Source organism: Zonotrichia leucophrys, chromosome 2, assembly GCF_028769735.1.
Source record: "Zonotrichia leucophrys gambelii isolate GWCS_2022_RI chromosome 2, RI_Zleu_2.0, whole genome shotgun sequence".
Taxonomy (NCBI): Eukaryota; Metazoa; Chordata; class Aves; order Passeriformes; family Passerellidae; genus Zonotrichia; species Zonotrichia leucophrys.
This window is the reverse complement of record NC_088171.1, coordinates 35,449,758-35,474,017: the sequence shown is the minus strand read 5'-3', so window position 1 is coordinate 35,474,017 and position 24,260 is coordinate 35,449,758. Positions and strand designations below refer to the sequence as shown.

The 24,260-nt window shown below is 40.5% G+C and overlaps 1 protein-coding gene across 5 annotated transcripts in view; it reads right to left on the bottom strand.

Annotated features, from left to right (window-relative positions):
• The window catches only part of CREB5 (cAMP responsive element binding protein 5), a 254,559-nt gene that overhangs the window by 77,830 nt on the left and 152,469 nt on the right, over window positions 1–24,260 (bottom strand). The window contains exon 1 of one of the 5 annotated variants that reach the window (XM_064704543.1): window positions 22,930–23,029. The exons of the other annotated variants lie outside the window; for them this stretch is intronic. Within the exon in view, the coding sequence (XP_064560613.1) occupies window positions 22,930–22,976 (47 nt within the window). The 5' untranslated portion in view covers window positions 22,977–23,029. Of the gene's footprint in view, window positions 1–22,929; window positions 23,030–24,260 lie in introns of those variants that run through there. 5 annotated transcript variants of the gene reach the window in all.

The window sequence follows — 24,260 nt, the reverse complement described above, 5'->3', positions numbered from 1 at the left end:
CATTCAGAGGAGGAAAGAAAAAATAAACACAAGGGAAAGCAACAGCAAAGCATCAGACCAGCACTTGGAATACCTTGCATAGTTGCAAGGGACCTCACCTGACCTGCTGTATTCCATGTTTAATGATGTTTTAATCACATCACCACCAGGCAGCCAAGCTTTCCAAGAAGTGGGAGGTTTGTGTCACCAGGATTTTTCAGGGAGTCAAAGCATATTCAGGGGAAAAGAAAACTGGCACCTAGAATTCATGGCTCCCTGCCAGCCTAGTAAAGATCCTTGTTTGTATTTCTCAGATAATTCAGACATCTGCATGATGTGGGCAGATTATTATTATCAGTAGCAGACATTTATACTGTGGTGGTGCCCAAAGGTCCCAGTTGGGACCGGGACTCTGTTGAGCCTGGCACTGTACAAACACAGATAAGAGACAATTCATACAGAGCATGTTTATATTCTAGGGACACAAACCAGATTAAAAGTAGAAGAAGGAGATAGAACACACAAGCAAATAAATATGCTAAAGAATTGGAGACAATTTAGAGGCAAAACTCTGGTTGCCTTTTTGTTTCTTTGTATGTTTTTTTATTTAACTGGTATGCTCATAAATGACAGGACTAAGAAAGTTTGCAAGAGGAAGGGAGTAGCTAAGACTGAGACACAAGAAGGGCAACACTCTACAGAGTGAAAATTGTGGCTCATAACTTAGAGGATTTGGGAAGCATCCAGACAAAGCTATGCTCTCTGTAGAGATTTTTAATGAGGTGTGCATGTATCTTCATATATTTTTTACCTTTAGGTATTTTCCCAGTGTTGGACAAGATGAGATTTCTGCCTGGGAAAGAGAAACCAGCTGATGGTAAAAACACTGGCGAAGTGAAAGTGATGCTTGACACTGTAATGAGAAACTGGAGGACTGAGATAAGATAAGGCTAAGCTTCAAAAAGTCTTAAAGACAAGAAGCTTGATTTGGAAGTGAAGGGAAAGCCCATGTAAGTGTCTCTAAAGACCTGGCACAATCAAGGTAACAAGCTATACATCAGCCCAGAGGTAGAAGGATTTCAGCAACAAGCCTAACAAAAGGAGCAAGATGCAGCATGCAGATGTGAAATGATATGAAACAGAAGCCAAAAGCAACTAAAGCGGTATTATTTCTCAATTCAAATGTCCCTCAATGTCACCTGGGGAGAAGCTGTTCATTGGAAACAAAGCAACTCCACCAGAAATGTATTCTTGATCACTTGTTCTAATACACAAGGACATAGCACCCAAATGAAGGGAAAGAATAAGTAAAACAAACAAACATACAACCAAAAGAACCGGTCAGATAATGGATATATATATATCTCCAGTAAAATACTATCATCCTATGGAAAAATGCCTTCAAAATGTGTCAAGAACTCTGTACTTCTCACCTGAGCTTGTAGGGGAAAAGCCCCACAGATCAGCAGCCCCATCATGTATTTACTGAGCCAAAGTCTATTTAAAGTTTTAGTCAATGATAAATCTTGCCTTTAGAAACTCCAGTTCTGCTAATGCCACCTATATTTCCTGAACACATGTTTAAGGAACCTCTGCAAATTCAGCACAAGTACAAGGACCAGCAGGTCCTTGGAAGCCTCACAAAACCCATTAACATTTGCCTTTTGGCTCTTACAGGTCTTAGAAACTGCTGGTTTCAATCTTTCTTTCCCTCTAAATATTTCACTGTGTCTCATTGCGTGACCCATTACAAGAAAAATAAGAAAAGCTAGAATGGTTTCTTAGACTATAACCTCCTTGGAGAAGTTTATGTTCTGTACAGTGTTATGCACACAGCTGGAGCTCACAAATGATATGTGAAGGATAATGGCATAGTTAAAGCAAAACAGAGAAACACTGCAAAAGGCAGGTTCAAGGATTATAAAGAAGTACCCCATATAAAAACACATTCTTGCATTGAAATAAGAAAAAAAAATAAGTAGTATTAACCCAAAAAACTGCAGCATAAATATGATTTGATCATAAAAGCAAGCAACGATGTCAAACGGATTCCACTGCCACCAGAGTCTCTCAGCTCAGACAGAACCAAGCTGAGTTCTTTGGGTAAATAAAGGATTTTTCAGCCTCGCAAATAAAGGTGTATTAATTTTCATTGAAAAAGTAGGTAGCTATAACACACAAATACATGAAATGGCAGCTGACTTAAAACCAGGAATAATAATGGTAATAAAGCTTATCATGACCATTCTTTTTAAAATCTGGGCTTAAGATTCCAGCCTGACAATCAAAATCAAGAAAATTTGAAAATCTGAGGCTCGCTGAGAAAAATATCAACAGGTTAAACAGCTGGAAAGAAACCTACACACAACATCCAGGTAAAGTGACAATTGAACATCGAGTAACTCTTCTGCCAGGTTTGGGCTATCTAAAGGTGCTAGGGCCCTCATTTGCTCAAGTGACTCCTTTCACACAAGTGTTACAGCAGTGCAAATGGATTTTATTTGACCTTCAAAACTTTGCATCTGAAAGGGATAGTAGGCTGCAAAAAGGATGGAGAAAACGCACTTTTTAAGAGAGTTTTAAAGGGCTGAGAGGGTCTACAGGAAGGTCTCACTGATTGCTCACCACCAACTGATTCCTATACTAGAAATGAGGTAAAACAAATTTCTCAAAATTGTCTTTCTATTTACCATTATTATTTGGACCAGGGCAATTTAATAGAAATACTAAGATAAAAGAGCTTCGTAAAACCCACTTTATAATAAAAATATTTTGAAAATCTTTTTGAAGTGATTTATTTGTCTTTTTCTTTTTTCCCTTTTTTTTTTTTAACTTCCCAAACAATGCAGAAGTTTGTCTCTGAAAATAAGATGGTGAATTACAGCAAAGTTATGAAAACAAAGAACCAACAGTTTCTCCAGTGCAGGCTTGTTACCATGAGCTAATAATTCCAGACTTTAAGCAAGCTGAGCCTCTTTTTTAATAACTGCATGCCTCTAGGCAAAGTATTTCTACTAAAAATTATTGAGGCATGGAACAAGGCAAGGTGTGTGAGCTAATGTTGGATTGTTCAGCTACTAAACCAACTCCTATAGCAATGAGCCTGCACTGAACTGACAGATTATTTCTCTGTATACACTTGTATAAACATACTGCTTAAGGTCGAAATCTGTGTAAGCTTTCTTTTCAATTAAAATGTCAAAGATGACAGCACATGTTTTCACTGTCCTTCACAGGATGATGGATGCTGCGGCAGCAGTTTCATGCCCCTGTGTTCCAGAGATGTTTGCCTGCCTGGGTGTCTAAGAAAGATGTACTTGCTGATGTCTTCATGTGCCTGCAGGCAGACAGCACTGCTGTACTAATACTTTGGGTGGCTTTACCTCTCTTGACTTTTTCTTCCTCAGTATGGCCCCTGTGGGCCCCCACGTCCAACGCTGTAAAAGTTAGAGCAGAAAGGTTGCCGTGCACAAAGAGAAATGGGAAAAGGGTCCTGCGTTAATTAATCAAATTAAGATTGCTAGTTAAGTGAAGGCTTTAAATTGCAGGCCAGTTTCTGGTCATGGCTAATTCAGTTAGGTCCCCACAGAAAAACAGCTGCAGTGGGTACTCCACAAAAAGACAAAGTAGACCCCAAAGCAAACTTCCAGCAATTTAAATCTAAAATAGTATTAATTAAAAGGCCATTAATCTGAATCTTCACTCTTCTTCAGCTCCATATTAATAAACTAATAAAACTGTATCCATCAGTTTCTCATTCATGCTCATCAGTCTAGAGCTTGTACAAAGACAGAGGCTCCAAGTGTTGCTGAGTCTCAAGACATGTGCCAGTACAACTCACAACACATGCAGCCCCAATGCTATGGCTGGGCACAGAGCAGAGATTTGATCACAATTTTGCTAGAAAATAGATTGACTAAAGAAAACACCCTAAATGAGAGAAAACCAGTCCAGCATCTGTCACTGGCAGATTCAGTGTGTCTCCTGCTGACAAGTCACAAGCCTTCTGTATCCACTATGGAAAGCAGAGTTTGCTCTGGTTAGCAGAGCACAGTCACTAATGAAGACAATATGTAGATGTATATACATGTGAGATTGTTTATTTACTAAGATTTAAATTCTACACTCAACACTAACAATACTGTAAAAGTAAAACAGTTGAAATCTTTAAGAAAGGCATTGTAAAAGATCATTCTACATGATTTCCTAAACAAAATAGAAAATAAGCAAAATTGAAAATTAGAAGCCTGAAAAACTCTCAGATGATATATGACATCAGCATCAGGCCAAAATCCAGCTCGTAATCCTATCCTTTAACAAGAATGCCATAGAGAAACTGTGCTTTTCAACGCTCATTGCTTCCCAAGCACTTCTGCCTCAGCACATTGTTCCTGCAGTGCCAACCTCTCTCCACAGCCTAGAGGAGAGTTAGCACAGCCCACCATGGTCACAGCCCCAAATATGCTCTGTGTCTCAAAGCTACTGGTTGTTTCGCTGGGTGGCAGTGGGGGAGGAGGCAGAGGAGCACATTCGTGAGGGTGTTCTCTCAATTATCTGTTCAGCAAGTCATCGCCAGGTGTGAAAATATTTTAATGCTGCCAAATAGCTATGCATCTTCAGTGACCTCTTCCCACCCCCAACCCACTTCACTGATTCCCTTCAAAGTTTCATGAAGATCAAAATGAATATATGCCATTTCTTGGGAGGAACCTTTGCACACACTTCATCTCTTAAACATGCTAAAAATCCCAGCTGACAGTTATATTAGGACAAATTATGAGGAGCACAGGGAAGAGGTGAATCTCAAGGCACACAGAACAAAGTCATGGAAAACTGCTGCAGCTGTACTTCAACAGAGATCAGCTCCAAGCCAGTGTTGTTTGCTCTTGTAATTTAAAGGATTCAAATGACTTCTCTGCCTACCTCTCACTGGGACATATCCATTGATTGTGAGCATCAGTCAAAGAAACAGGAATCACAAACACAGTTTTTACATAGCTAAGGCAAATTACACAGAAAGGTGGAAATCATGGTAGCTGCTATTTACTAATAAATTCACCTAGCACAATCCCCAAGAAATGTGTGCTCCAGTAAAATACCCACTACAGGTAGTGGCTGTGGGAGGTTTTGCTGACACTTAGCTGCTGACACAGACCAACAAAGGTTTCCAGCAGCCCGCAAAGGGAAGCAATGATAGCAAATAAAAGCCATTATCCACTCATGTCCAGCCACAGATACATGGGAAAATTTCCCTCTCTACGCATGCATGAATGCTAAGAGAGACAGCAAAAAAGGGCAGGCATTGAAGAGAGGTTATTTTATTCTACCAACAAAGTGTACATTGTCATCGTAATTCCCAGTCACCATCCGTGCCCACTCCCTCTCTTTTAAGTACTGGTTTGAGCAGGAACCTGCAGCTAATTTTGAGGTTGGGGTTCATTTGTTTTCACATCAATGCAATTAATTTCCACTGGAAAATGCATCTCAGGCATTCAATCAAAATAGGCCTAAAATAATTCTGAAAAGCTCATCTGTCTCCAATCTATATAATGTTTTAAAAATTGGATGCATGCCCTGCAATAACATTGCACTTCACAAAGCTTAAGGCCCTAAACTTGAGGGTATCAGTTACATTGAAACTGTACTAAATTAAAACATCCAGTTTCTGGTTTGCATTGATTTATAAATATCGACAAAACTACTATTGCAATCATTACCACTTTGGGTGCTCCTAGCTGAATTTTCAACAGCTCAGGGTTATTTTCATTCTTATTGTGGCTACAGTAGCCTTTCAAGTTATAGATCAAATTTCAGATAACATGTAAATCTTAAATCTTGGTTTAAGAAAAATGCATACAAACCAGCCAATATACATGATAAAAAGCAGCAAGTCTAAGTGACCAGTCATGCAAATACCAAAACACACTGGTTTTTTTTTTACTCTCTAGCTTACAGCAGAAAGGAACTGTTATGAAATGTTCTAAATAGAAGCAAGTGGAAATTGGATAAAATATGAAAAGGTAAGTATCTCTGAATTGTTTTTTTTTTAATCAGGAATTTGATGTTCTCTTTTGAACTATTCTTTAAAATGGGACAATCAATAATCACATTCAAAAATTTTCTCCTAAAAATATTTCCACTTTATTCTATCTGGTGTTCTTCAAAATGTGCCTATTTATGACCAAATTATTGCTGAGGAAATATAAACCTGAATAAAAAGAGACCTCATGAGCTGTAGCCCAGTTAACACAATCGTTTGAGAAAACAAAAATAGAATGAATACATCAACAGCAGGAGAGCCAATTCTCAATGGTGTACAGCACACAGCTTTGCCAAAGACAATGGATTTAAACCAACTGGGAATCTCACTCATACACACACATGCACGCACACTCCATAAACAGACAGTATATAACGTGCATTACATCCACTTGTAAAACAAGCTTTGACACCACTCTGTGTCTTATGCTTCAAAGGAAAACAAAAATCCCCATCTTCCCCTTTGACATCTGTGGACTGCTACCAAGTAATTTGTCCTGATCCCTGATTAGCTTGTGAAGTGAAGAAGAGGAATCACCATAATATTAACAAAATTTCTCCTGGCCAAACTCCACCCTTGCTCTTCTTGATACCATCACTGAAGCCTATGCTGATCTGCAAAGCACCTTTCCACCATTCTGTTCAGCCTATTTGCCTGGTGCAGTTGTGTTGAGAAAGACAAGGAGAGGTGGCAGATGTTCTTTTGGGCATGATGCTATTGCCATTGAAGTTCACAGGAGTGCTGCTAATACAGTCATTTAGAACAGAATGAGACACATAAAAACGTATGACCCCTATGAAGACATTTTCTTAAATTATACCCTGAATACTGGCTTAATGCCTGCTAATGACATGCTACGTCCTACTAAGAAAAAAAAGGTTCTTTTACATCTTTATGTTCCAATTTGTACTGATGTATTTGGTTTGCTGTTTCACAGATGAGGGGTTTTTGTTTGTTGTTTGGAGTTTTTTTTATTTTATCTTATCTTTGTCTTGAAAGAAATGCTGTCTTAAAGAGGAAACATTCTCCCAAACCAGAACTTTGTGTTGAAGATTAAAATAACACCCTGTGCAACAGTTCAGAGTAAAACGCATAGTGGTCAGTAGAAAGTCATGTTAAAAAAGCTCAGGTTGTACTGCCAGCTTCCAAGAGTCTGCAGTATGAACTAACAGACTGCTAATTATTTATTTAACGTCTTTACATGAACCATAAGTGTTCATGCATACTCCATGAATAGTCATAGTTTGAACTGTTACTTTTTCCCCTTTGGGAATTGCCACTGAAACAATGCTTTAACTAGAAAGTTGCCATACCAGGAGAAGTAAAAGAGCAGCATTATGATCAGCAGTGACAAAAGTTGAGTGACATGAATTTGAAAATCTGGGTACTGGATAACTATAAGATATTTTATCCCACGGTTTTCAACGCAACATTCAGCAAGGAGGAAATAATCCTTGCAAAAAATATTTCAAAAAGGCCAGGTTGGCCAGGCTAGAAGGAGCTCTCTTGCTGTATTTGCACATTTGAAGTAATGCCAATGATCTAGACACGGCCTGAGTCTCGTGTACACACACAGGATGGAAAATGCCCTCCCAAAAACACAAGCATTGTTTCAACTCCCACCAACTCCCAATGCTGCAAAACCCAACTCCAAAGTACCACTTTTCAGTGAAGTGCCACTATAGCCATCAGAATCAACTGCAGCATTTGCATCTAGAGTTTCCAGATATAAAGTGTGGGAACGGGTAGGCTGGAGCTGTCAGTGGAAGGCCTCTGACAATGTAATTTGTTTGTCCTGCTGGCCTAACAGTCAGTGCCTGCTGACATTCAAGAAACATTAGTCGGTTTTGTGCGGTTTTTTCTTTTTTTTAGCTGCTTGGAGCAGTTGGGAGGGCAGAGGAAAACAACTCAGCTTAGGGAGGGGACGAAGCAGAAGATGAATAATGGAAAGGAGAAGTGTCCTTTTCCAGATGTCTCCTATAAAATAAGTGTTTGTCCCATGTACCCTGAGACATGTCAATACACTGCAGGTGAACATGTTAAAAAATATTAACTTTACCTAAACAGCAAAGTTGCAGCTTCACTTGGTTTGCACTAACATCATATCTATTTGCTTTGGTCACAGGGAGCCAAATATTTTACTGATCTGGTTAAAATATCTCAACAGTCACATAAATAGACCCAGTCAAAGCCTGTTGCATCACCTGCATTTATTTTTTACTGTTAATATTTAGCAATGGAAGAAAGATACAGATCTGTGCTCTATACACTTGCCATCTCCAACAGTATGATCTCAGCTCAGAGAGCAGCAGGAATTTGCACAGCAGTAAGTATGGCTGATTTCCAGGGGTCGGAAGCCATGGCTTACTCACTCTGCTCCACATTTTCTGCTGTTGTTCTATTTCTTTTCTTTTTTTTTTTTTTTTTTTTTTTTTTTTTAATGGGAAAGGCAAATATGATGAGCATAAAGAATAAGGGCAAAGTCAGATTGCAGGTCAGCAGCATGTTTGTGTTTTATTTTCCCCTGGTCTCTGTATTTCGTGAAGCATGGATTTAGACCTTGTATTAGTCTACCAGATAACAAGTCCTTAAAATGCCTCATGCATAAAATTTGATGAGAAACTAAGCATTTAGGAATATGTGTACCTTTAGACAAGAAATCTGCCTTTATCTCTCTATAGCAACAAGCCATCTGAATCAACAGCATTGCACCTCATATAAATCTGACCCAGTCCATGTAGGATATGTAACGAAGGTAATTTGTAACTTGAGCAAAGAAAATACAGCAGTATGCATGCAAGACACTTGGTATTTGGCAGACACATACAACCAGCTGTTTATTCTTCAGTTTGTGGCTATACATCTACTGGGACATCCCCCACCCCTCTAAACCTTGCTTAGCTCCTGGTCTTATTTACAGCGTAGATTTAACCCTAAGTTATGGATGAGCATAGTGCTTGGGATTTAAAGTTAAGTGTCATTTAGTATCATTTTTGACATCTCCACATATTATAATGAGCAGCCTTTTCACGGGGGACTTGGGATCTGATCTTAATTTGTAGTAGAGTTATGGTCACAATAAATGTCTATTTCATATATTCATAAAAAGCCTCTAATGCAAATGGAAATAGAGAGTGGCTGTTTTCTTGTAGTTTCAAAGCTATGTATATATGTAAAACACACAGTATAGATCTGTTCCACATGCAAACCCATTATCAATCCACCATTGTGCCCTGGCTCCTGCCCTGGCAGCAGGCACTCCCTCCCATGCTGAACAGTCTCAGCAGGTATTGTAGCTTGCATAATACAGGAACAGGTTATGAAATCATTAGCACCTCAGCTGAGGCTGCCACAGGGATGCCCCTCTGTGTTCATTGTGAAACCTTCCTTTGGCAGCTGCATCCTGGAAGCGTACTTGGATGTTGTTGCTTCAGCCTTGCCACACAGAGTGGAAAGCAAGCCAGGGTTTTCATGTTCTGAACTTAAGAGCAGAGGATGGAAGTCTCTCAGGTCCACCTCTAGGCTAATTCCCCCCATTTACACATGGCTAATTCTAGGCTTGAAGACCTCTAGGAAGCCCAGCTGTCTATAATCACACACTCAGACCTATGTAGCCAGTGCTGCCAAGGATCTGAGCCATGTCTAAGGAGGCTGGAAGATATTTCAGCTTTGTCAAACACCACATGTTCCAGCTCCCCTCGTCCTGCAGGCAGCCACTGCTGGTGGTGCTTCAGAGCAGCCCATATGCAGCTGAGGGCTGCCCTCCCCGTGGTTGGAGCCCTGCCTTGGGCTACAGCGCACATCCCATTGGCTTTCCTTCCCCATAAATGCAAGCTCAGGTGAACCTCTGCCAGTTCAAGCAGTTGAAGCTAAACTCACTTGTCCCTCCGTAGGAGAATCCATGTTCCCAACAGAAAGAAACAAAATCCACTGCCAGTCACTCACTGAGTAAAGCATCTAGGGGCCTTTTGATGTTCCTTATGCCAGCCTTGAGACCCTTCCTGCTAGTTTCATAAATATTGAAATAATTGGCAAATAAATATTGCCAATGTGCAACATGATCTGGCTCAGGACAATTTTTTTGGTGTCCCCAAAACCGGGAGTATTCAGATCTATGAAAAAGGAAAATTGTGCAACTTGAAGGAAATCACTAGCACCAGGCAGGGAGGAGAATTTGTTGAAAGCAGTGAAATTTTACTGACTTGGGTCACCCTGGAGTCTGGTCCACTGGTATTTGCAAAACTTAATTCAGTTTTACCAAATGTAGAGAGAGGGCTTACAAAGGGAGGACCTTTGTCATGTTCCTGAGCATTAAGTCAAGTTAGCTTGAGTTGCTGTCTTTCTGAATCAATGCACTGGGTCATGATTTAAGTAAGTGAGGGGCTGGAGCTTTTTAAAGCAGCATAAGTAAATAGCTAAGCTAGATGTGATATAAAAAGCACCACAACAGAAAGCAGAACTTAACATAGTAATGAAAACCACTTACCCTTAATCATCCCTGAGACAGTGTTTTTACAACGCTGCTTGATTTATTCAACGAGCAAACATGCCTCCTTTGACTGTTCTAATAACAGGCCATCTCACCCGTGCTTGTTGGGAGTTGAGTTCAGAGATTTTTTTAATTAGCATGTCAAATACATTATTTAAATGTCTTTGATGCCTTTTCTTTAAAATTATTTGCTAAGCAATAACTCATATTTATTTGCAAAGAAGACACAGTCTCTGTACAAAAAAAAAAAAAAAACAAAAAACAACCCAACAAACAAAAAAAAACCAAAACAAAACAAAAAAAAAAACCCCAAAAAAAACCCAAAACCCAACCCAAATCACTGCTAGGGAAGTTTGGAAAAGTGAGAGGATTGGTCACAGGTGTGTAACCAGTGTTGCATGTTGCAGAGTACATTATTGCTTAAAGACCTACTCAAGTCCAGATTCATTGCTGCTGACAAGCCTGCCACTTAGTGTACGAGACTGTATGAAAGGCTGTTTGCTGCAGGATTTACGATGGTGCCCTTACTGTAAACTACCTGCGCTCTGCTCAGCAGCTCCATGCTTCCTCTCCAGTGGAAGGGCCTCAGCTTTTGGAAAAGCTGGACTATTTCTCAAGTGAGTACACTCTTGTGATACTGAAGCTAGCCAGACCACAAGCTATTTTATTATGTTGTGCAAAAACCTCTGTGCAAAAAAACCCTCTTTAATTAAGATAGAGCAACCAGCACTGTGGTTGTAATTACCTTGGACTGCTTTACCCATGGGCATAATGAAATAAAATTGGGGCCTCTATATTTTTGTTTTTAAACTAAGTAAACCCAAATTAATTTATTCAACTCAAACCAGACAGGTTTCTCTTTAAAAGGAAGGCCTATAAGGTTGGAGGGGCTGGTGCAGCAGGCGGAGTGACATGCAATGATGACTGTGAACTGCAAACTGCTGGCAAAACATTTGGCTTGCCATTGGTCCATGGCCAGTATTTTCCTTTGTTAATGAATCCCACATCTTTTCTAAGTTAAGCATTTTTTCTTTTCCCCCTTCATTTTATTTGAAACATATTTTAAATATTTTTGTTTTTATGACGTAGTGGAACATGATACGGCCCCCTCCTAACCCTTAATATGAGAAAATCAATTAAAATTTTGACATTAGGAGCTATGATATAAACATATGGTTTTACTGCTCAGACTTTTTTTTAAGCAACATATCAGGGATCAGTACAAAAAGAAATAACAAAATGAGAACTACACATTAAGGGATAAAAAGTTTACCAACTGAAATTATAACACAGCCAAAACTTGCTGTTCACCAAAATAGTATCTGAAAACTTGTCAAGTTTTGATAAATTTCTTCTTAGACGAAGCATTACATGTTTTTCACTTGTGCTCTTTTCTGAGGAAAAAAAGGTTATTAAATAAAAATAGTCATTCTGAATTATGTGTTTAATATATAGTACATCTTATCTCGCTCAAAGGACCTTCATTTTATGACTTAAAGAATCCAATTTTAAAATGGAGTTTTATGGGCTTCCTCATTAACTTCCGACTCTTACCTGAAGAAGAAAAAATAATTGAGGAATACCCCATTGGAACAAAAACATGATTTTCAAATGCAATCAACATTGTGGGCATCCAGTTACACCTGCCCTACTGACCACCAGTCCTTAGGACTATGTGAAAGTGAAATCCTTTACAGTTCCCTTTGGTATTTCAAATCATCAAAACCCCAGACAGACAAAATAACAAGTCACTGAAACTCCAGGGAATAAAGGCACCAAAGAGAAGATTTAACTCTGTTTAACTCTCTAGGTCACTAGTTTTCCACAAAAAGCTCTTTCCCAGAGGTCCTGAAAGATTGGAAATGCTGCTAAAAGTAAAAAGTTATTGTGAATCCGTCACTGGTGAAAAAACGAGTTTTTTTCAGTCGTCTTCTACGGACATCTAGTCTCCAATCCTGCAATCATCTAGCTACATGAATTTACATGCCCTCCTTTAATATTCCTCAGTTTTACAAACCTTGCAAGATTTCTTCAGCCACAGTAACTTGCAGTTAGTTTTACCAGGGGAAAGGATGACGAAAGTACAGCACAATGCATTGCTGGCCCTGAAACCCGCACCAGGCGAGGACAAAGATATACTGGAAAAAATTAAATTGCAAAAGCCTTGTTTGCACCAACCCCCTTACTTTTCATTGTGAGAATGGTGCCATGCTTGTGTTAGAAATGACAGAAAGCTTTTTATAGAGGCTCCTGATATCAGCTCAAACCCCTGAAGTTACATGAGGATAGAGACTTCAATTATCTAGAGAGTATGTGCAAATTAAATACACTCTATCACAGTGAATTCACTTGCACTGTAACTGCTGTGATTTATGCAGAAAATTGCAGCCAAGCTCAAAAGCTAGAGCAGCACTTTCAGGTTGACCAAAATTATTAAATTCACTAACAAATTAACTAACATAAATCTTGGAAGTGGAGAATATTTGGAAAAGCAGAAATTTTTAGCATTTCTAAACATTCCAATCTGAAATGGCATATTAATCTGGAAATTTACCTAGTTATTTTAAAAATATAATTGTCTTGAAAACCTGAGAATGTCCTTGTTGTTTATTTGGACATAACAATTAAGAAATTAAATCATATTGACTTAAACTAAATTACTGTTTTTAATTTCAGCCACTAAGTCAACAACCCTGTTATTCACATAAAACTGGTTACCGTTACAGCTCACCTGCATGAAGGACAGCAATGACACAAAAGAAACCTTAAATCTGTCAGTTTTTCTTCATTTCCTGCTCTATTAAAAACAACCCAATACTCCAACTCATTCCTCTTTTTATGTTTTCTTTCCTAGATTTTTCCTAACTGTAGATTTTAACAGCTAGTTAGAAACCTGAACATCAATATCAATGTATTAATGAAAAACAGAACAAACACTGGCATTTCAAAGCTATCTTAAAAGACTGATTAGATTCAGTAATAAATTAACTGGGTAGGAATGCTGTTTTCAGGGGAAAATACAATATTCTACAGGAAAGTGTGGGACTTTTTGTTTTGTTTTCCAAGGAGATCTTCCAGCCAGGAAGCTTTTACCACGCGTCCAGATTCCATGATTTTGTCTGCATCCAAGAGCAGTGCAAAATCATCTTTGACATTTACCAAAGCATCAGGAGCAGCTCTTTAAAAGGACAAAGCTTGTCCAGAGTACAAGAAAGGAGTTTGCAAACAAGGTGAATGCGTGACAATAAAGAAAGTGCCAGTGGCATAGTGAGAACAGGGTTGTACACTCTAAGACTGCACTTTCAGAAACTTCGTAAGTTTGAACATGCTTCTCTGAGCCTTTTAGCTGAAGATAAATATAAGATTGAGTCAGTGTGACTCCAGAAAATTTTGTCAGTGAAGAGTCATATACAGATCCTCAGTCTTCATTTTCTATTCGATAATAAATTATTAATTTTGTAATAATAAAATAACTGAGCATGCATGATTTTACATGTGATAGTAGTGACAGCATATTGGATAGTCATTAGTTAATGGACAAACATGAATGCAGGATAAGGTATACAGGGAGTTCACTGCAAAAAGGCATTAATGTGCCATTACTTTTATAGAGGGAGCAGCTTTTGCTAGCTAAATTCCTGTAAAACACACATTTGAGCTTATAGGGATATTAGCAAATGTATCCCTCACATGGTTATGGACCAAGCATGTCTCCTAGTTTTGCAAAACATGCTGAAAATTACCACGTGGGAGCTTAAAAGTTTTATTTGTTATGGTTTAATTCTATTACTTTTTTAAAAATAAAAACAGGATGGGGGGAAGCCTACTTTTAAAGAACTGGCTAATTTGGAGATACATCAGAGATGGTTTGTCTCATAGGATTTTAGAATTCTCTTGCAATTCTTCACTATAAGGAAAAACTCGAGATGCTTAGTCAAGGAGGGAAAAAGATCCCTTTAGCTGTTTATAGACTGAAAACATATTTGGCTGTATTTTGGGTAACATTTCAGCCAAAAAATGGCTGGTTTTCGTGATTATTGTTTTATCTTTGCACATTTATCAGGCATCTACCAAAACTTGAGTGCCTGACACTTAAAGTGTGATGGGAAAGCTAGGAAATTAAGCACCTTGAAGTACAGAACAATTCAGAATCCGCATTTAGAGTGTTACGTCAAGTGCCTGCACTCTTTATTTCTCATTCTTTATTTCAAGGTGGACACAAGCAGGCACAGGATATCCTTTAGATGACATTATGTTCTTATCTCACCTTTTGCTTTCCTTATTGCTTTTCACTCATCAAAATTCTCCCTGCCCAGACAGCCCGTGCTGCCCCCATTGCCCAGTGCAGGTCCAGAGAGCAGTTTTATTCAGAAGGCGCCCCAGAGGGTCACCTTGTCCAACCTCCTGCTCCAGCCAGGACTGAATGCAGCATCAGAGCAGGCTGCTGGGAGCCTTTTTCTAGACAAAGTGTGAAAATCTACAGCAGCAGAGACCGACTCCAGCCAGTTGCTGTGCCTTGCCACAATTCTCCTGCTGGAACCTTTTCATTCTTTAGGTCTCATGGAATTTTCTCTCACTGAAACTTGTGCCTGTGGTCCTCTGCCTTCACACTACAAAGGGGGCCAGACCCTGTCTCCTCTGTAACTACCCTGTAAGTAGCTAAAGGCTGCAATTAGATCCCCTGGCAGCTGTATCTTCAGGGTAAATAAACCAAGTTGCCCCAGTCTCTGCTTCTGTGGCCACTCTCTCCATTCAGCCTAGGGAAGATGCCCATAATGTCATCTATCCTCTGTGCAAATGACCCACCCTCCAGGAAGTCACTGCAGACTCACACAAGAACATGTGTGCCCATTTGTTTGGATTTATTCAACAGTCCAACTAGATTTCACCCAAAACTGCCCCAGACCTGGTCGGGTACTGAAATTTTGTATTGCTCTCACAACAGAGATTTTTCTGAGTTCTCTGGGGATTGTTTGGGCAAAAAATATCTGACCCTAAGCCAATCAGTTAATTACTATATGTAATGTTTGTCCTATTTGATAATTGCTCTGCACAAGAAACATGCCAGTGCAGATGTGCTGCTGAAATTCAGCGCTCCTGTTCTCAGTGCTACATGGGGAAGCCACAGACCCTTCCCACATCCAGCTCAATCTGATCTGCACTCCAGAATCCTGTTATTGCAGCATTGCATCTTTAAAATGAGTCTCTCTGAGATAAAGAACTGTCTATCAAGGGGGAGGAAAAAAAGAGGTGTTAGAGTTGCAGCTGGCTGTGCTTTCAGTCAAGAACTTGTTCTGGGCGAGACCAGGTGAGACCAAAGTTTAAAATTCTGGAATGTAGCATGTGCAGATGCCAGAGTATTATTGCCTGTTTTATCATTTGCTACTTGTCACACTTTCTGAGCATTTGACCACAGAAATAACAGAAGTAACAGTTCTATTTAGAAGTGACAATGAATATCAAACAGCAAATTAAATTTTCAAAGTTAATCATCTTTCAGTGCATAGCAAGTAAAAAACATTCATTTTCAAGCCCTTTCTTAAATAACATAAAAAGTATTTGTCAGCAAAAAAAAAAAAAAATAAAACAAATCCCAATTTCTCTTGAAAAAAAATTGTCAAAACCTCAAATTTTAATAATTACTGAGCCTCACTGGAAACTTTTCAATCAGCCTCATTTAACTTTTCCAAGAAGACCTTAATACATTCATGCTCTTCCAACTATCTCCATACTCTTTTTTTCCCTATAACATTAACTTATTTTTGCATATTTTTACAAATGTTGCTGGTAAGGTTTTTCACTTTTCCTGAAGTATGTACTGCAGTATTTTTATAGCGCTCTACAAAGTCTTGACAAAAGAGTTTCAAATAAATGAAAAAATGGCTTAATTAATTACTAAATATTAGAATATCTACTGAATTGCAGTAGCTGGGAAAAGTTCCATGCTGCTCAAGATTAGCAAATAGAAAGCCAAACCAACAAACCGAACACTTAGTGATGCACAGCAATGTTCCCTTTTACTGTTGCTTAAATTTGATTTCTCATTCTTAAAGAAAAACATGAAATGTGAGAGAGAGTTTAGGGGTACTAATAGAGTGTCAACTTCAAAAAGAAAGAAACCATCAATCAAATTTATATACCAATATCACCACCTTAAGTTGTGCAACTTGAAATCTTATTTGGGTGATAAATCCTTTCTGGTATGATTGTTTAGGAATAGCAGGAAATAATTCTGCCTTGCAGTCTCAAAGATGGGGACAAACACACTCACACACACCCTACATACAGAAACAGATCCATACAGACAGATATTTGTGTACCAATCTGCACTTTGTGCAACACATCCCTCCCTCATATTATTGGCCACAGGAGATACTTGTCAACGCTGGATTCCAATGGCAAGGAATCTGGTCATTCGGTAAAATGAACCTTAATTTAGTTATAGGTCTTTAGTTTATATTAATTTTTCAGCCAATCTTGTTTCTACATGAGTTTTCTAAAGAAACTCACTCATTAAAGTATATCAGAAAACTGAACAGTATTGAGAACAAAGAGAATTCCTGCAGTTCTATGGTACAAGAGAAATAGAGCTCATGTCCTTAGCAGCAGTGAAAGAAAAGTTCATTCTGACCTGGAAACCAAATGATAACAAAGAACACAGTACTGGAACTTTTCTGACATGATGCAGAGTTGCCTTAGACTGAGGTCAAGGAAGAACCTGGTCTAGCACATTTTTTCTGTTCTGGTTTGTAAGACTTCATTTGGAAAAAACTAGCTCATGTTAAATCTGACATATAAAATTACCTGTGCTGATGGGCTTTTCCAGTGTGGTAAAACATTCAACTGACATTACTTTAGACAGAACTTGTAATAATGAAGAAATAATATTATTAATAATAATAATAATAGTAATAATAATAATAATAATAATAATAATAATAATAATAATAATAATAATAATAATAATAATTTTCTGCTAATTGGCACAGATTTCTTGATCTGTAGAAAATAATGCCCATCTGAAGAATATTGCCCATATTCTTTATTGTCATGGAGCTGCATGAGAGTTGCAGATATCTGCAGTAAAACTCTCCATCTTGTTATTTAAACTAATACACCTTGTACTTATATTAATACAGAGCTCTAATATGTTTGACTAATGGCTGCAATTTTGAAAACATCCTGCAATGCTCTTGAATTAAAGATATGATGTAAAAACAAAGAGCACCAAAGAAATACAGCTTGTGGTGATCTTAGAGACTACAATTCTCACTCTCAATTAGTAGTTTTTACCAAGAGAATGGCTAGTTTTGTTACAATGTGCAGAAATCTTTCAGTAAATTAAAAGTTGTATGCTTTCAATGGAGATACTCATTTTAACATTGAAGTTGATGCTACAAGGAAACATCAGGCCATAAAATGAAGAATGGAAGTGAGGATGGAATAAACAGTGTTGTGTTAAGTAAATGATACTTTCCTGGCTCTGTCAGGATTTAAAAGACCTAAAAAGCAAAATGTGTGTCACTGGGACTGAAAAATAATTCACTGTATTTGACAATACAGGCTCTAGAAATGTGTTTGCAGGAAGTCGAGAGGGAGCAAGCACCACAACACAAAAATTCCATGCCACATTTAAAAACAAACACAAGCACCCACGTAGAGAGGAAATCACACATTAATAGAGATCCAAGGTTCATCAGTCTCTGGGATCACTGTGGCTGAACAAGAGGCTTTTCAAGAGGGCACATTCCAGAGCTAGAGATGTTGAAAAAAATATGTGGGTGCTCAAAGGACTGAAAAGAGGATAGTTCCACAGATTTTATCCCAAGCCCATCAACTCAGCTCTCTCATTCACTGCAATAAGCTTTGGATCAGGCTCAACATCCAAATGCAGTCCTCACTCACTAAAATTGGCTGGTCACACTGGAAACTGTTTGGGCAAGGTACCCCACCCATAAACAGAGTGTTTGGGGAGAGTACTGTAGTAAGCAACAAATAATTTGTCTCTTTGCCAAGACTAGGGGTTGTGTCTCTTGCTTGTTCACCCTCTGAGACAATAAAACGAGGGCTATAGTAAGGTAATATCTCTGGAGCGATCTAAGAAGGAATGCCACATGAATGAGAAATAAGAGGATAAGGGTTCCTTCAATTTTGAAGTCAAAAGTGGAAGAAATGACTAAGCAACAGAGTACAGAGAGCCACTAGTAGATGGATGCAGTGTTTCCAACAGCTCTTTGCTCTGGGATCTTGCAAGTAGGAAGAAGAACAGAAGGGAAATAGAAACCTGAGTGTGGAAAGAGAGTTCCACTATGGGAATTGCCACATCGTCTAGGTGGAAGACAAAGATATGCGAGTCCATTTGCAGGAGAAAGAGAGCATAAACAGAGTTAAGTGGATATTAATGAATGCTAAACAAGGATGGCAAGCCTGCTCTGAACTTACAAATCACATCCGCATTAATACCAAATGAGTTCATTAAGATTAACATTATTATGATGAGTATCAAAGGGATTAAAAGAGATTATGGTAAATAAGAGAGTCAGATAGGAATGAGATGTAATTACCTTCCTATCTGGTTTATCTGTAGCTGCAGAGACAGACCCAGCATTCACTTCACACTGGAGGAACCTAACTCACATTTTGATCTGAAGTGTAATTTTCAGCAAAGCTGATCTCAACAGTTTGGGCTGAACATGGCCCAGGCATGTGCAGGATGAACAAAAGAAGGGTGGGAAGGTGAGAGCACAGAGAGATGGGGAAGGGCACAGGAGGCTGCTTTGCCCCAGCATCCTCCCCCAAGTGCAGGAAACAATCTGGTCTTCCTGCCTGCTGTGTCCACAATTTGATGAGTGGCCAGGCCCACCACCACCTCTGTCCAACACCTGACCTGCCCTGATCTCAGCACACATGACACCAGCTCTGAAAGCTTCATGGGGCTTCACAGACATCAACCAAGTCTTCCAAAAGGTTTAAGGGAAGGGTCTCAAGTTAGAGCTAGGAAACTGAGGAATTCAGGAGCAGGAGGATCACATTCAGTGAAATAAAAACATGCTGTCTGGTATTTACCCCCTGCTTTTGTACCCCACCAACAGAGCCAATTTTTTTGTGCATGCAGAGACCAGCTAAGGAGCACCAAACTATGGCTTAAAATCAGACAGCTTATAGAGCAGATATTTTGCCAATGCACACATTCAGCAATGCAGGCGGAAATGTTACTTGGGATCTTGGTGGGGAAATTTACTGGGACTCGTCCAGCCAGGCTCTGCTAGGAGCAGATTGCCTTTCTTCACAGGCCGACCACGCACAGTTGGCTCTCCAGTGCAAACATCACTCCCAAGCTCTGGTGTGTTTGGCCTCTGGTTTGTTTGACAGGTTACATGTGCTTCTGAATATATCTTCTGATGCTCATTTTCAGAGCACTGTTAATATTTCTCTTGGCTTCTGTTTAAAAATTAGGTCCCTAAAGATATCATCCTTCAATAAGAAAATCCTCTTGCCAAAAGACCCAGATTCAAATGTGTGGAACTTGACTGTCAGGGCTGTTGATCCCTGACCATGAAGCCACAAGTCCACTGGCAAACCTGCACATTGGGTCCCATCAACTAGCAGCAGAGGAATCCAAACGGGCAGCTACTTTCCTTCTTTTGTTGTTGTCCAAAAGAATTTTGGTGCATTGCAAAAGCACCTGTCAAGCACAACCAGAGCTGTCTGACACTCATCTGGACAGTTATGCTTCATTAACTATATGTTCTGTTGCTTCAACAACCAAATATACATACATACATACATACACACACCTGTGTGTGTATGCATATGGAATTCACAACTGCAGCTTTTTGAAAGAAGCTTTTACAACTGTTTTTCCTGTGGTGCTGTGTTGAAATCAGTGACGTAGCAGCAGTAAATTGTTACTTAGAGTTGCTGCGCACTTCTGAAAGGCAAGAAGGATTTACATCTTTACACCCTCTGCTTAACTTCACCGAGCATGAATCAGCAGGGCGGGTAATTTGTGAAAGTTTGAGTACACAGCAGGGTCATCAGCCAGTCCACACTGTCCAGAGCACTACGACGTTCTCTTTTGCTGCCCTTCCAGACAGGTGACATGTTAATAGCTGATACCAGACAAGTGAGACTCTGATCCCCTGTGGAATGCAATCTGATACCCAAAGACTTTCAGGCCATGCTGCACAACGTATTTTACATGTGTTTTTATAAAAGAAATATCAGGGATGCGTTTCTGCAAAGGAAAGATGGAGTGTGACAGTCTGTTATCCTCTGCCCAGCATCTTGCCAGCATGGCTAGACACTATCCTAGGACAACACTGACGGACTTTTCCTGAAGTCTCCACCCAGAAAAGGCAGAAAGGGAAAGAGTGAAGACAAGTCCACCCCAGCATCTAAAGCGGGCAAGCAAAGGGAAGAATCTACTATGCTTTATTCTGATGGTCTGTGGAGCTGCATATCCCAACATTTCTAGGAGAAAGTATGAGTCAGAAATCCTACGGGAACTCCTGCAGCAGCACAGCTCCCTCCCCAACCCACACCTCCTCAGCAGAGCACTGCGCAATCTGGTCCATATGGTATATCTGCACTATGGTATATCTGCACTGCAACAGGGGCCAGGCCTGCCTGTGGCCTGGCGCTGGGCTCTCCACTGAGAAAGGTTTGGCCCATGAGCAACTGTTTGTGCTTCAGCAGTTGACTGAGGAGCTTGAAAATCACTTGGGGCACTTAGGGAAAACCTGTGAATAAAGTGCAGGAGCATAACAGGTCAAAATAAGATGGCTTTGCAGAGTGCTACCAAAGGGAAGGGAAGGCAGGAGCTGGCCATGGGCTCTTGTCTTGTTCAGAAAGAGAGGGGGAGGTTTTGCCACCAACCACAGAACAATATTGATTGCTATTTTGCTCTGTTAGTCCCCAATGCAAGTTGCAAGAAAAAAAAAAAATCACTAAACTCTCAAAAGCATGTTTAAGGCTATCTTTAGTTAACCAAGCAGATCTGTAATTCACTGCAATATCAGTGGGTACCAATAGAGTGCTTCCCTGAGAGACAAAAATTCCCTTTGAAAGAGGCACTTCTCAGAGTCATACCTTAAGAGCAGACAGCTCTTGACACAGAAACCTGATGCAGAGCTCCTCTGAGCAGAACGGGTATCCTCAGGACACCAACACACACCTGATAGCTCGCCTTCATCCCACACCTACACACAACCAATGCCCAAGCTCCGGCTTAGTGCTAAACTCTGTGGCCGACCCTAAGGGCTAAGTGCTCACAGTGAACTCGGGAAAGAGGTACCTTTCCTCACTCCATATCAGACCTAGAGACTGTTAGCCGTGTGGAAAAAAACACTAAAATGTCTGTAGGGAGACTGACAGACTTAATAAGACAAGCGCAGTGCTCTGTCCTGTAAAGGAAATGCATGTAGGCAGGTGCCCCAAGAGCCCGGCGGTTCTGCAGAGCAGAACCGTGACAGGAGGGGATCTGCTGTGCAGGGTCGGGACCTCTGCGGTCCCAGCAAAGGCAAGACAGCCACGAGCCCGGGGTAAGCTGAGGAGGATCAGAATCCTGTTGACAAGTGGTAGGGGTGGAAAGCTGAGGCTCGTCGAGATGAGCTTTGCAAACTGCCTCCCTTAAACGCTTTATTTTCTACAGCGGATTTCTAACAGCAGAAGATTTTACTCGCTCTGCTAGGCAGAGGCTGAACTGCTTTCTTCAAACAGTTTCAAATTCGCCAGCCACGCTCGAAGAACCACCCCTTTTTGCCTTTCTCTTTGCTCTCTCCGGGCTTTTTGTGAAAGAGATCATCCAGTTTCAAGCCATTTTAAAAATATCAAAAAATCCCAGTGGAAAATAATTCGCAGCTGTGATAATATCACATTTTTTAAAATACCGTAATATAGTTTTACTTTTAATAATAAAAGATAAAAAAGGAGAGTCTGTGAATAATTAGAGAGTGCAGTCTGAAGCCAGTTACAGTCACTGCAATTGATAATAAACTTAAAGCCCCTTGACAGCAGGTAAATGCTTTGCAACCCTGACCCCCTTCCTCTCACATTACTTAACAACCCTGCAGTTCCAGCATTACATCACCGTCCAAGCGATTGGTTCCCGCATTTTAACTCTCTCCCTGTCTCCTCCGATTAGGAGCAACATAATGATGGAGGGGGGGACACCAAACCACAACAAACTATCAAACTTCTCTCAAGTTTGCTGTGCTCCTTGCTTGGGTTTGGTTTGGTCGAAAAAACAGCTTCTGCTCCTAGGAGCTGAGGTTACACGCACCAGAAAACAAACTCTGTAGAAGTGGAAAAGAGTGGGAAAGGGGGACTCGGGAGGGGAGGAGGATAGGAGGAGGAGGAAGGCGAGGTGGGGGGGAAACTATATAGAAATCAGAAAAGGAAAAGAAAATTAAAAACAAACCTCATGGACATCACTGAGCCTGAATTCCCTGCTGAGGTGCAGAACATGAGAGCCCTGGAATGAGTGTATGTAGAACTTGAGCCAAAGCTTAACTAGCCCGAGTGAGTCATATCCTTCCCATTTGATTCCCGTCCAAGCGATGATGTAATGCCCTGGCCCTCTCCCTCGCTCCCGCTCGCTGCACTACCTCCCTCCTCCCCTTTTCTCCTTTTTAGCTCAGTGCTGGTGAAGTCACCATTTAAATCTGGCAGCGCTGAAGCAAAAACTTCAATGTAACCAAAACAGCCCCAGGCCAAGTTCCAGACGTACTGAGACTCGGTGGTGCAATTGCCATTGGAAACGAGTAAACAGAGAAAGAAACAGTGCTGCCTGTGCAGGGCCTGCGCAGCTGCCGGCCGGAGCGCAGGAAAACCCTGGGACCGGGCGCGGGGCTGACAGGATCCACCGGGGATCGCCGGGAGATCCCGCATCTCTCCCGAGCCCCCACAGACCGAGCCTCGGGGAGATCCGGCCGCTGGAAGAGGAAGGAGATGGAGCCGGAGCTGAGGAGGGCAGCGGGGAAGCCGGGGAGCAGCGGGGCTGTGTGCGGGTCGGGGAGATGGAGAGCGCTGCCTCGCAGGTCGCGCCTCGGACCGGGATTCCTCTGCCTCGGCAGAGCGCAGCTGGAATTGAGCCCCGGGCTTTTGAAGGAAAACGACGAGGCTGTTTCTTGCACCGTATTCCTCCGTATCCAAACACACAGGTGCAAGGCACTTTCTATCCCCACAACAGAAAAAAGTACCAGAAAAGCCTCACAGCAAGCTTATAACTAACTCACTGCTGTGCTGCTCTTACTGCCTTTCCCGTGTCTCTCTCACAAGTTTGGTTTCTTTAAGCATAGAGAATGTTTCTAAATGGAACCTATAATAAACTTTCACGCACGCAAGGGTAAGCTATTGTGGTGTAAAGTGCGTTGTCTCATCAAAGTGCTCCTGATGCTAAATGCCACAGTGGCTGTGGCTGAAATACCTCTCATGTCCTCCCCCACAGAGGGCTTTCTCACTGTTCATCACTCCCAAATGATTGTAGTCAGTGCAGTACCGAGCAGCTGGTCCACAAAAGAATGCCTAAGTAACAACAATAATATTCATAATAATCATAATAATAATAAATGAAAATGTCTAAGCACACATAGCATCCCTGAGCAATTCAAAGACTAATAGTTTTGACATCAAACTGTGGATATAAGTATTAATGGCACATGAAACACCATAGAGGTATTTGTCTCCTTTCTTTTTAGATCAAGAATTATTTCACAAAACCACTCACCTCATATCTCTGAGTGAAACTCA